The sequence below is a fragment of the Gymnoscopelus microlampas genome (genome assembly GCF_963454915.1).
Source record: "Gymnoscopelus microlampas genome assembly, chromosome: 1".
In the NCBI taxonomy this organism is placed as follows: domain Eukaryota; kingdom Metazoa; phylum Chordata; class Actinopteri; order Myctophiformes; family Myctophidae; genus Gymnoscopelus; species Gymnoscopelus microlampas.
Window position 1 is genome coordinate 2492270 of NC_139962.1, and position 14581 is coordinate 2506850.

The following is a 14581-nucleotide window of genomic DNA, read 5'->3' on the forward strand; positions in this document are numbered from 1 at the left end:
AAGACGTCAAAAGACAGAAGTAAAAGACACTATGACGAAAAAGTGAGAAGCTCATTGTTGCATCCCGGTGATCGTGTCCTGGTCAGAAATATGACACCAAGAGGAGGCACTGGAAAGCTTCGCAATCATTGGGAAGAGCACATCCATGTTGTGATCCGCCAGGTTGGAAATGACGTCCCAGTCTACGAAGTCAAACCTGAGCAGGGAAAAGGAAGATTGAGAGTCTTGCATCGCAATTTGTTGCTACCGTGTGATCACTTACCGTTGGAAGTCCAGCCAAAGGCAACACCTAAGGAAAAGGAAAGAAAGACAAAAACAGTCGCAGAAAATGTAAGCCAGGAAGAGGAATGTGACGAAGATGAATGGGGGTATTGCTATGAGCCGATGGTGCAGCCTCAAGTGCCCAATGCAGAAAGGGTCATGGAGCATGTCGACAGTGACACCCAAGAGGACATTGACCAGGGGACACCTGTTTTGAATGCTGACGAGCCAATGGTTGGAGAAAGACCTGTAACAAACACAGATGAGTCTGAGACACAGGATGACTATGTGCTGGTGGAAGATGAAAATCACAATGATGATGTACAACCAGTTGAACAAGCCCAGTATGAAAACCCCATATCCCCATGTCAAAGTTCAAGCGAAGATGAGGGAGGACAAGTACATGACAGGCCAAGGAGAGAAAGACAAGCCCCTAGAATCTTTACATATGACCAACTTGGTACCCCAGCATGCTATAGTGCAGCACATGCCAATGAAGTGCTTTATCGGTATCAGCCCCAAGTTCAACCCATGGCAATATGGCCAAACCCATTCCAGATGTACCAGCCCTTCTTTATGCAGGGATACTAGACCTAAACTAGGTTTTGGACCGTTCCATACAAATGGAGATGTGATGTCGGGACGACATCTAATATTGCAGGGGAGTGTGTGATAGTGATATAATAGTGATCCAGTGTGATCCAGTCAAGACAATTCATTAAATAAATAAATAAGTTAAAGTTCATAAGTATACATTTAAAAGCAAATAAATCTTGCTGAAACCGTTTTGTGACATTAAATAAATGTAAACAAGTCATGTGAAAGTGATTAAAAAGTTAAAAGGTGAACAGAGACAAAAGAGATCACTGAATCTGTTATCTACTAGTTTCTACTAGTTCACAGTTTTGGTGTTGGTAATCGATTGGTCACGTCTGCAGGGAGCAGGGGATCTGTGGGAATGTGGGCCTGTTGCGTCATTCTCAATGCTGCTGACAGAGAACAAACACTGTGTCTACATTCTTACTGAGATTTCCCCTGTTTCAGGTACAAAACGGGCATTTCTGCTCATGAATGTTTGAAAGTGTTATGATGATGTTTTGTTTATGGTTTGAGTAACTTTGTGACCGAATATTGAGTGTTTTAAAAGCATTAGTTTAATGGATTGGATTATGCATTGATTCACTGCAGAATGCAGCAGGTGGCCATGATTGCACAATAGAGCAGGTAGCCATGATACATGCAGTGTACAAGATTGCTAATGGATGTGTGGGTAACTTACATGCAGTTATGTTCATTCTCCAAGAGAATAAAGCACCAAGCAGTATTATAAAGTCAAGAGAAAATGATTGTTTGTGTTTACAGTGTTTTTGCACTTTAATATGATTAAATTCATGGTTATTGAAAAAGATGTATATTTACCTCTATAGTTACCTGTTGAGTTTGACCTGTTGAAAAAGAAAAGATAAATGGGAATACAATGATACCTGAATGTTTACCTGACTGAGTGTAACCTGTGAAAAGAAGATAAATGTTATTATCTTTACCAGTGTACCTACCTGTGAAAAGAAATGTGTTAAGTTGGAAAAAGGAACATTATTGTGACTATGTAAATATTTCTGAACTAAATTGAAAGTAAAGATTCTCAATGCTGCTGACAGAGAACAAACACTGTGTCTACATTCTTACTGAGATTTCCCCTGTTTCAGGGTATAACACGCACACACGCACACGCACGCACGCACACACACACACACACACACACACACACACACACACACACACACACACACACACACACACACACACACACACACACACACACACACACACACACACACACAGCGTCTCACCGATGTCGTTGGTCTTCTTGGGCACTAGGCGGCGCTCTAGGCTGACCATCTTGATGGCGTCCAGGCGGATCTCAAACACGTTGTTGATGAGCGCCAACAGGGGAGCCAATGGGAACGCAGCCACGAAGATAGTGGTGAAACTGAACTGGACCACTGAGAGAGAGAGAGAGAGAGAGAGAGAGAGAGAGACAGACAGACAGACAGACAGACAGACAGACAGACAGACAGACAGACAGACAGACAGACAGACAGAGAGATGAAAGGTAAGTATGTATTTTTGACAGCTCCTTAAAGTTGGGGTACCCACCATAACCTTGGTTAAAAAAAATTCTAAAAAAAAAAATCCAAATTGAATTCTGTTTTAAGTAGCATGTGAGGTGTCAAACTAGGGTGTTTTTATGATTCTGAATCCATTGCAATCATTTGTTTTGCACCAAAACCACTCCTTGGGCTAAAAACGGCCATAGCCATGTATACTTTTTGTGTAAAAAGCCCATTGAGATTGGGCCGAGATTGGAGTGGTTTTGGTGCAAAATAAATGATTGCAATGGATTCAGAATCATAAAAACACCCTAGTTTGACCCCTCAGATGCTACTTAAAACAGAATTAAATTTGGATTTTTTTTTAACTAAGGTTATGGTGGGTAGCCCAACTTTAAGGAGCTGTCAAAAATTCTCCTAGGGATACTGCATTTCAGTCTTTGTGAGATGTGTTACTAGACACCTTTGCAAACACATTGGTGAAGATTTTTTTTGGTAAGGAATTTATTCCAAGACTTTTTTAATATCCCCTGACTATATAGTTTACTGAGACACTACACTGTCTCTCTGTATTCTATGTATGTGTTTACCTTGTTTACTGCAAGTCACTCTGGATAAAGAGCGTCTGATAAATGAATACGTTGTAAATTGTAACGTGACTCATCAAAGTGTGTGGTCACGTGATCATCAAAGTGTGTGGTCACGTGACCGTACCCATCTCCAGGAACTCGTTGAAGAGGCTGAAGGCGTTGATGTCGGCCAGGTGGTAGTTCCTCATCCAATCGCGGAGCTTGCAGATGTCACACGGCTCCACGGCGCCGTTCTCCTCGCGACACGCCTTCCTGTAGCAGTGGCCGCACTTCCTCTCCAGCTTCTTGGCCGTGTTCCTCCGGACGCAACTCTTCAGCCAGCTGGAACATGCACGTATAAATACACGTATAAATATACATATAAATACACATAAATACACGTACAGGCTTTTTTTTTCTGGCTGAAAACGCCAAAGAAAGTGTGTACTAAGTGTGTACATAGTGTGTACATAGTGTGTACGTGTCATTCAGTCCGTTGGTGGCAACATGTGAAAAGATGATCATCATATTATGACCCGCCCCAATTGTGGGTGTGGCCTTTACATGTCTGGTGGTTATTGTGCTTTGTATGTTTGTCCTGATGAAGGTTTATGCTGCGTTCACACCGGCAGATACAAAGAGACACAGCATAGTTGTAGCTTGGTATCGTTGTATCTCAAATTGAAACCAGCTCAACGTATTGATTGATTGAAATGTTTATTAGGCAAAAGAATGCAAAACAACACGGTTACATTTATAATGCTTTTGTCTAAAAGGTCCGGCCAAAAAAGTCCTTGCGGGCTTGTTTCCGTTGGGGTCCTTGAATTAATTTCATAGACATATATAGTAGCAACCAAACAGTTCAAAAATCAACATGAGAATACAGAGGGAAAAAAAATATATACCATTATGTACAAGAAAGGCATGAAAGGCAAAAAAAAGCATTAGAAAATAAAATAAAAAGTATGTACAAAAAAAAAGGGGGGGGGGGGTCGTCTGTCTACAGGGAAACTGGTACTAGCTCCTCTTTAGGCCTCCAGAAAGATGAGTTTTTAGGGCTGTTTTGAATGAGCCCAGCGAACTGCATTTTGTATTTGTAGCTTGGGAGCTGTTGTATGTTTTGTAGCAGATCTCATCATCGGAGCTACAGCTGTAGTTTTGTGTCTTTGTACCTGGAAGTTGAACACAGATCAACTTGAATTTGTAGCTGTTGTATGTTTTGTAGCAGATCTACAAACGTTTGCTGCGTCTTTGTATCATCATGTCACTGGCTTCCATTGAAAGTGACTGGTAGCATGTATCTTTGTATCTGTCAGTGTGAACGCAGCATAAAGACCAAAACCTTGTTTTCTAAATAGTTTTTTTTTTTGCCAGTCCAAGACCATGTCTGTGACTCTGTGTGCATCTGGACCTTCCTTTTGGTCCTTAAACACCTGGTTCAACCTCTGAGGTGTGAATCAGACGTCTTAAACACCTGGTTCAACCTCTGAGGTGTGAACACTACCCTTCCTCTTTGCCTGGCCTACTTGTTGTTAACTAGTTGTACGAACTCTTGTTTTATTTTTGTATTGTTCTATTGGATCTTGTTTAGTCGATACACTTATTTGTTTTAGCTCCTGCTCATTTGATTTTGCCATTTTTGTCTCATCTGTTTAAGAAAGTAGGTAGCTGATATATTGCACTTTTACCTTAGCGCTAGGTATACTCTTGGTTGCTTGTTTTTGCAGGAAATGCACTTCAGACTCCTGGTGATTGGTAGTTTTCGTTCCCTACCTATGTTGAATGCACTTATTGTAAGTCGCTTTGGATAAAAGCGTCTGCTAAATGACTGTAATGTAATGTAATGTAATGCCATGGTTCTCAAAGTGGGGTCCGGGGACCCCCAGGGGTCCTTGAGCGGGTTCCAGGGGGTCCCCAGCTAAATGATGGACAGGAACCAAATGGACCCTTATGGGTCTGTAACGGGTCCATTTGGTTCCATTTGTACACTCTCAGAGTTAAATTAACATTGGTTTTACAATGTGAATAGCCTAATGCACGTCACACTGGGGGTCCTTGAAATTAAAATGGTTGAGAATCACTGCTAGAGAGCCATAAAACCTTCTCTTATTGGGGTCCCTGGCTTATCTTTTCAAATGGGGGGTCCGCGGGGTAATAAGTGTCAATTAGGGGGTCCTTGACATGAAAAAGTTTGAGAACCACTGATGTAATGTAATGTAATCAGACGTCTTAAACACCTGGTTCAACCTCTGAGGTGTGAATCAGACGTCTTTCAGGGTTACTCACGGCACGGTGAACTCAAAGATGTTGTTGAGAGTCTGTTTTAACAGCATGATGACAGCCATCTGTATGAAGAGATCTGTGAGACAACCACTGGGGTGACACTGAGAGGAGACATAATACAGTATAAGTTTAATTCATATAAATGTTTCATATTTAACACATCGGGTGCCAGCATTTTTTCATAACAACTTACCGTGGGTGCCAGCATTCTCCCCATTGACTGCGCTTTGCTGTTTAACGTTTCCGCGTGCGTTACAAGCAAATCCACGCAAAAAAAAGCATCGATTCATGTTCTGCCATGAGCCTGGCTACAGGCTGGAACCATAACATTACCCTCGCGGGTTACAACGCATCGCGCATGACCGTTTTTCCCCACAGGAAACAGATTCGGAGATATAGGCGTTTCAAAGTAGGAAATAGACAGGAAGCGGATGGGGGAAAGAAAATGTGTTTCCGGTGAGCGATCTGGCACTTCCTTCGCAGGATTACAATGGGTGCTCCCAGAGCTGCTCTAGCCCCGCCCGCGCGGAGAAAAACAAAAAAAAACAAAAAGACTGAAATCACGGTTCAGACCGTGTTCGGCACCGAAGCTTCGGAACCGCCACTATGTAAACACACGGTTCAGACCGTGTTTGGCACCCGATGTGTTAACATACAGTTTAATTTACACATATAAATGTTTGCTCTCACCTCCTCTAGTCTCCATCTAGCGATGCGTACGTAGTTCCCTGGATGTCCGTTGATCCTGAACAAACACACATATTATACAATTAATATTCACATTATAGTTATTGTACAAAAATAACAACCTTTTTTATTATCGTACAAAGATACTATGTAACATGTTTGGGGTAGAGTGGCCGGTACAGCGGCCGGATGGGAATGTGGAAGTGTCCTTGAGCAAGACGCTGAACCCCTAATTACTCCTGATGAGCAGGTTGGTGCCTTGCATGGTTTCCTCCTGTGTGTGTGTGTGTGTGTGTGTGTGTGTGTGTGTGTGTGTGTGTGTGTGTGTGTGTGTGTGTGTGTGTGTGTGTGTGTGTGTGTGTGTGTGTGTGTGTGTGTGTGTGTGTGTGTGTGTGTGTGTGTGTGTGTGTGTGTGTGTGTGTGTGTGAATGTACATTACAGTCATTTAGCAGACGCTTTTATCCAAAGCGACTTACAATAAGTGTATTCAACATAGGTAGGGAACGAAAACTACTAATCACCAGAAGTTATAAGTGCATTTCCTGCAAAAACAAGCAACCAAGAGCATACCTAGCACTAAGGTAAAAGTGGAATATATCAGCTACCTACTGTATTAAACAGATGAGACAAAATAGCTAAATCAAATGAGCTGGAGCTAAAACAAATAATTGTATTGACTAAACAAGATCCAATAAACAATCCAACAATAAAACAAGCATTCGTACAACTAGTTAACAACAAGTAGGCCAGACAAAGAGGAAGGGTAATGCACAATCTATGTAAAGCGCTTTGGATAAAAGCCCTACATAGATGTACCATTTACCATGTACCATTTAAAATGATTGAGGCCACAGTTGTAAAAAAGAATTTGTTCATGTTTTATTATTAAATAAATGTTGTTTGGAGGTAGTCCAACATTTTAAATATAGTTCAGATACACAGCAGACAGTGTGTTCAGGTTAGTTTACCACGAGCAGTCAGAATGACACTAACGGTAATTCATAATTGTGATCATCTCAAATAATTGCGTTTAGGCGATTATCATGTAATAATTGTGACAGGATCAAGGAAAAGTACTTTAGTTACTAGTTTTCCACCAGTCTTACATTACCTGCCCAGGAAGAAAGCCACATAGAAGAGAGAGGAGAAGAGAGTGAAGAACTGGAAGGTAAACATCTTCACCGTGAAGCTTCTCTCTGTGGCGGCGAAAGAGCGAGTCCTCTCTGAAAACACACAGTACAGCCATGAGCCACTAGAGGTCACTGTTTGACCACACTGTCTCCTCTGTAAAGACACAGTAGAGCATTGGTTCTCAAAGTGGGGTCCGGGGACCCCCAGGGGTCCTTGAGGGAGTTCCAGGGGGTCCCCAGTTAAATGATAGATTAGGCACTAAATGGACCCTTATATGTCTGTAACTCTGTAAATGATTTTACAATATGAATTGGGGTCCCAGAGATAGAAATGCCATTAAAGGAGACACACCGTGAATTTCACTTTTGTTTTTTGTTTTTTGGTATTTTTTGGGCTCCCCAGTGTCTCTTGTACCCCAAATTTTTTTTTTTTTTTTACATTCAGTCATTCATTCTCATTTCAGAGATTTTCAAAATGGGCGTGTCTGACAGGCCATCTCAGAATGGCAAGTTTGCTTACATCACCAAACTTTCTGCCCATGTATTTTGATGTACTCTGAGTATTTAGAATTGCTCAGTAGCACCCCTCTGCCCAACAGGACGTTTTGGTATTGCAGCTGAAAGTGCTTTATAAGCCTGAGAGAATTGACTTGGAATGAGTATATCTGAGTGTTGATTTAGGCTCAAACCTTTTGAAAATGGTTTGAGGGACATACACCATATGATATTAAATATCAAATATTTTTTTTAAATTCATGGTGTGTCTCCTTTAAATGGGGGTCCGTAGCCTAATGCATGTCAAACTGGGGGTCCTTGAAATTAAAATGGTTGAGAATCACTGCTAGAGCCGTAAAAAAATCTTCTCTTATGGGGGTCCCTGGCATATCTTTTGAAATGGGGGTCCGCGGGCTAATAAGTGTCAATTTGGGGGTCCTTGACATGAAAAAGTTTGAGTGGTTTTGAGGTTAGGTTTATGCATAGTTTTAGTGTTGTTAAAGGGATAGTTCACCCCCAAAATAACTTTTTGTCTATGGATTACTCACCGCATGGAGACTTGAATTCTTGGATATGTTTTTTGTTTTTGACCAGCAGCGGTTCCGGTAGGAGACACAAAGAGTCTCCATTGTGTCTCCTACCGGAACCGCTGCTGGTCATCACATTATTGACTTAGGAATGAAACAAAAACTAAAACATATCCAGGAATTCAAGCCTCCATGAGTATAAAATATATTTTTAGGTGTAAAAACTATCGCTTTATGGTTAGGGTGTGTGTGTGTGTGCCCCAGCCAAATACATATCATTTTGGGGATCCTTGGCCCAATTTATTTTGAGAAATATTGATTTAGAAGGCATTTGTAGAATCGGCCTCAGGTCAGGTGTTAATGGGTTAAATGTACGCAATGAGAGAAAAGATGGAGAATGTTTTATATTTCTCAGACTCACCGAGTTCACACAGCTTGAAGGCAACCCACCGGTTCACCTAGACAGACAGACAGACAGACAGACAGACAGACAGACAGACAGACAAACAGATTTAAAAAGAAGAAACAGTTAAACAAGAAATGACAAAGTCATAATATACCAGCTTGCGGCAGGCTTTTTTTGCACCAATCTGCAGCACAAAATGTAAAAGTTGTCTTTAAAATAAAATCTCAGCCATTCCAAGAGAGAGAGAGAGAGAGAGAGAGAGAGAGAGAGAGAGAGAGAGAGAGAGAGAGAGAGAGAGAGAGAGAGAGAGATGCCTCCTTAACATTCCATTCAATCAGGTCTTTTGTTTGCACAGCTGAGACCACTAATGGCCCTAAGGCTCGCTGCAGGGGGGGGGGGGGGGGGGGTTCAGAGTATGGGAAAGGGGAAAGTATCCCCATTGGCTTAGAGGACAGCCAATCAGGCAAATCTGTTGAAAATCTGTCGAATGCAAATCTGTAATGTGTTGAAAGTAGGTCTGTCTCTTCTTAGACCAGCTTTGCAAGCTGGTAAAAACGAAACAAAACACGGAGTGTAATAACAGAGTGTTGTGCGGGTGCATTTGGTTCTGGATGGTGATGTAATGGGGGTAAAACAATAATGGCCGGCACTCTGAGGTCCTTCATGGTTCTGTTAAATCATGGATGCACAGACAGAATACACGTGTGAATATAATCATGCTTAATCATTGTAAAGTGCCTTGAATTAAAGCCACTATATAAATCACATCAAATGTTTACCTAAACATTTCATGTCAGAGCCTACAGGTCAATTCCCTCGTTCAGGATGTCTTCACCGTAACGCTATGATTGAAGGTAAACATTAAGAGCAGAATGACATGTAACATATGTGGTCTATGTGTTGAAAGGTCCATGTGGACTATGCTATGTGGGCAAAATAAACTAAACTAAAGACAAGGACAGGTTTCTTTTTTCCCTCATTTTTTTTATCTCGCGATTTTTGTAACCCATTTTTTTCACCCGGTGCCAATTTCCTAAGTGATCCTGGGCGCTACACCAGCCCTACACCAGTCCCCCACAGCCTAGGGAGCAGTGGCGGAGCGTCCGGGGAGGCCAGGGAGGCGGCCGCCTCCGGGCCTGCGACCCTGGAGGGCCCAGGCCGTCAGTGTGCTCCGCCTCTCCGCCAAAGCATTATCATCATTAAAATAATATTGAAATGTTATGTTGCGTGTTGTTGGTTTATTTTCACTCACAGTAATGCAAATATACAAATGAATCACAATCGCTTCCATTATCTTATCTCCAAATGTATTTTGGTTAAAATAGTCATCAACATCTGCCCAAAAAGCCCCATTGCCACCTGTGACCTGTACGTCATCATCAATCACTTGTCAACACAAGCCAGGACAGGTAGCCTTCAGCATTGTTTACGGCACGGGCCCGGCCTAATCATGAGCGGAAATGCATATAAACACAAAAGTGGTCATAAAAAGCGCAAGGAAAAGGAAAAAAGGGAACAAGCAAATGCTAAACTTCTCAAATTAGATGGCTATTTTGTTCGGCCTACTCCTCGTCCACCTGTAGATGAGCCTGAACCCGACATCATTGCATGGCCCGATACCAGAATCTGGGTCAGGGGAACACAGGAGCCAGATTAACAGGTATGACTGTCGGTGTCACTCACTGTCTACAAGAAACTTAGTTATTACATTGTTTATAGTTCTTATAGTAGCCGCCGAGCCCTACTTAAGAGTCCTTCTCTCTGTCTCTTAGTGACGATGATGATGATGATAGGGACTCAGCAGCTGCTAGCTGCTCCTTAGGAGAGGATGCGGGCGCGGTGTTGGACCAGCAGCTCCCCCTCCCCTCACCCACACTGCAAGTGGAAGAAGTGGACACTGGGAGTGAAAGCAGCGGATCTTCTCCTCATGCCATGGGTGAAATTGAGACCATGGATGATGACAGCACTCCCCTGGAGTGCTTTCCGACTGATCGGGCCAATTTCTGTGAAAATGTTGAGGACGCCAACACCAAAAGATATATCCTTAAAATGGGCCCATGCAAACCCAAGGGTCCATTCCCCACCGATACGGACAGTCGTTCTTTTTCGGAGAGTTATTACACCTCCACCACTGAAGTTGGGATAAAATTGCCACGCAGTTGGTTGTGCTATTCACCAAAATTAGACCACTGTTACTGTGAGCCTTGCTGGGTTTTTGCCAAGCGAAATGCACCCCACTATAATAAAGCATGGGTAAAAGGAACAAACGCCTGGAAGAATCTCTCCAACAAAATTGAGAAGCCTGAACCTTCTCAAATACATATTGATGCATGCGTAGTATACGAGCAATGGAAATGCAACAGTACAATAGATGCTGACATGGAGACGTCTGTGCGTAATGCAGCCCTGTTTTGGAGACAGGTCTTAGAGCGCATTGTAAATGTAACACTCACTCTTGCTTCATGCAACTTGGCATTCAGGGGGCATAGGGAGGCTATAGGTCAGGGAAACGCTAGAAACTTTTTTGTCAATAATTGAATTATCGTCTCGCTATGACCCTGTTTTGAAAGAGCTAATCAACCGACCAGAAGGGTCAGTGAAATACCTAAGTCACCAGATCCAAGATGAGATTATTTACATATTGTCTCAACATGTGAAGGCTGACGTAATTGGTGAAATAAATGAAGCCCCATTTTATTCGGTTATCATGGACACAACGCAAGATGTGTCCAAGATAGACCAATTGATCCAGGTTTACCGTTACGTGACCGTTGTTAGAAATCACATGGATGTAGCTACAGATATACAGATCAATGAAGTGTTTTTGGGGTTTGAAGTGACTGTAGGCTCATCAGCTGCAGAGCTTGAGAGCAAAATCCTTGGCGGCTCTATAGAGAAAAATAGATTAAGTCTGTCTAAATGCCGTGGACAGGGATATGATGGTGCTGCTAATATGAGTGGTGTGTATTCAGGCGTACAAGCAAGAATAGCAGACAAAGAACCACTTGCCCGGTATGTTCATTGCACTGCTCACAATCTCAATTTAGCACTCAGTGACTCTGTTAAAAACGTCCCTGGAGTAAAACAGTTCTACGACACTGTAGAGGGCGTTATACAACTTTTTTCGGTCACAGCATCAAGTATCAAGTATTGCTCAGTGAGGCGATGACGCCAGAGAGCAGAAAAATAACAGTGAAACGTTTATGTCCAACTCGCCGGTCCTCTCGCCATGATGCGCTTGTTGCGTTAAGGCACAGATATGGAGACATTGTAAAAGCCCTTTTGAAAATAAACCTCACCAGTGACAAAAAAAAGATGAGCGCGATGACGCAAGTGCACTAAAGAATGCAATCAGTACATTTTCGTTTATATTTTTGGTCAACATGCAGAGCCAGATTTTGGAATGTATAAACGCTGCCTCACAGTTAATGCAAGCGAAACACACTGATATCCTCAAAGCATCTACTCTGCTGCAGAACGCCATCAGTGTTCTGAAGGAGTACAGGGAGCAATTTTATGAGGCCAAATCCACAACTCTTGCTCTAGCAACTAAATAGGGTAGTACAGTGCAACACAGTTCGAAACAACCAGGGCGAGAAAAGTTAAACGTTTCTTTGATGAACTTTCTGAAGACAGCCACCTTACTGACGCAGAAAGCAACTTTCGGATAAACGTTTTCAATGACTGTCTTGATATCACCATACAGCAACTTTCCCAGAGATTCACCAGCTTACATGTAACTGCAAATATATTCGAGGCAATTCACCCCAACACACTGTTGGAAGCTCAGGATGAGGAGTTATACCAAGCTGCCCGACGGCTTAGTGAGCACTACAGTCGCAACATAGCCCTCAGCTTCCCTGGCCAGCTGCCAGATACCTAAACAAAAGTCTGTTGCGGATTTAGCTAAAATGCTCATTGTAAACCACCCAGCAGTGACCTCTACATTCAGTGAGGTTTGCACAGCCTTCATATTATTTCTGACTATTCCTGTCACTGTAGCAACCGCCGAGCGCTCATTCTCCAAATTGAAACTGATTAAAAACTACTTGAGAAGCACAATGGGACAGGAGAGACTCACTGGACTGGCCGTGTTGTCAATAGAGAGTGAACGGTCAAAGAAACTGGACATACTGTACAAAAGATAGTCGATGAGTTTGCAGAGTGCAAGGCTCGTCGAGTTGCCTTCAAATAGTGGTGAGTGGACCTAGAAAGCTTGTTGTAGGCTGAGCTCATGGGCCAATTTTTTCTAAGCAGTTCACCATTCTAATATTTGTTTTATTTAATAGGCCTATTTATATTATTTTAACTACAGTGAGTGTTGTTCATTCATTAGTCCTTTTTTGAAGTGGGTTCCAAAAATGTCATGGTCGCTGTCCATGACAGTGGTGGTGCTGAACTCTTACAAAATGCTGAGAATTTTATTTGTGTGTAGAATGCTTGTAAGAATGCTTGTAAGCACCGCAGTTGCGGGAATGTTTGTTGTAAAGCGATTCAATAAAACTGAATTGAAATGTAACGTCAAGCTTTAATTTATTATGTAAAATGAATGTACATTTTTGGAAATTGTATTTTTTTATAATTATTTTTTTTGATAATAAATCGGTAAAATCAGGCAAAAATAAGAATTAAACAACATAACCCTAACCTAACCCTATCCTAACCCTAAAACCGAAATAAAGAGACAAAAAGCCCCCCAAAAAGTGACCGAATCCGCCCCAAACCCGCAAAAAAAGAGCGCAGTGATCAGGCCCCCGCTGCGTGCCTGATCACTGCGCTCTGCCTCCCGGCCCGGCTTTGAGTTGTTCCGCCACTGCTAGGGAGGCCAAGGCCGAGCTCATGCTTCCTTCAATGCATGAGAGCCAGACTGACCTTCTTGTCACCTGACAGGGGGGAGTTTCCCCGGTAGGACGTAGCGCGTGGAAGGAACACGTTATTCCAACCAGTTCCTTTCCCCTCCATCAGGCGCCCCGGCTGACCAGGGGGAGGCAGTATAGAGACCAGGATTACTGCATGTTTTTTTGTGAGGGTATTAACTACCCTAGGAGACACGGGGAGAACATGCAATCTCCACACAGAGTAGGCCCTTTCTTCACCCCCACCTATAGGGTATGAGCAGGACAGGTTTCTAACGGTAGAAACAGGGATGAGAAATCCCCTGTGGCGACACTTTACTTCAGCAGGACATGAGGTTTCCTTCAGTCTCTGTACAGCCTTTAAACACACTGAGTGTTTCTGTTTTCTAATGTAATGATGATGTCACAGTGATGTCATTACCCGGGTCACGACCTGGATGGTGATGTGATGTAATGTGATGTAACAGTGATGTCACAGTGATGTCATTACCCGGGTCATGACCTGGATGGTGATGTAATGTAATGTGATGTAACAGTGATGTCACAGTGATGTCATTACCCGGGTCATGACCTGGATGGTGATGTAATGTAATGTGATGTAACAGTGATGTCACAGTGATGTCATTACCCGGGTCATGACCTGGATGGTGATGTAATAGTGATGTAATAGTAATAGTAATAGTGTATAGTAATAGTAATAGTAATAGTAATAGTGATGCACCCCTGATAATAAACAACACGACTGTCAAGGAAGTGGAAGCCTTTAAGTTCCTCGGCACAACCATCACTAATGACCTTAAATGGGAGACGAACACCTGCTCCATCATTAAAAGGGCCCATAGCGGGATGTTCTTCCTCAGGCAGCTGAGGAAACTCAACGTGTCTCGTCTGGTTCTGACGCAGTTTTATAGAGCCACCACAGAGAGCATCCTCTCCTCGTCCATCTCTGTGTGGTTTGGTTCAGTCTCTGCCCTTGCAAAAAACAGGCTGCAGAGAATTGTGCGTACAGCAGAGAAGCTGACTGGGCAGAGGCAGCTCTCTGTTAGTGAACTGTACAATGCCAGGGTCAAAAAGCGAGCAGGGAGGATCTTCTCGGACCCCTCTCACCCTGGAAACAGTTTAATTAAAAAACTCCCCTCTGGAAGGCGTTTCCGTTCTATTAAGGCCACGACTACTCGTCACCAGAACAGTTTTTTTCCCTAGGGCTATTGCTCTTCTTAATAAGAAGTCATGAGCTCTATATTGTGCTGTTTTTA

General features: G+C 42.7%; 1 protein-coding gene across 1 annotated transcript in view; it reads right to left on the reverse strand.

Annotated features, from left to right (window-relative positions):
• Positions 1-14581, reverse strand: part of ano9b (anoctamin 9b) — a 64960-nt gene that overhangs the window by 21327 nt on the left and 29052 nt on the right. The window contains exons 13-18 of the mRNA XM_084057403.1: positions 8485-8521; positions 7023-7134; positions 5915-5969; positions 5228-5325; positions 3087-3283; positions 2112-2264 (exon numbers count right to left, since the gene is read on the reverse strand). Of these exons, the coding sequence (XP_083913529.1) occupies positions 2112-2264; positions 3087-3283; positions 5228-5325; positions 5915-5969; positions 7023-7134; positions 8485-8521 (652 nt within the window). The remainder of the gene's footprint in view (positions 1-2111; positions 2265-3086; positions 3284-5227; positions 5326-5914; positions 5970-7022; positions 7135-8484; positions 8522-14581) is intronic.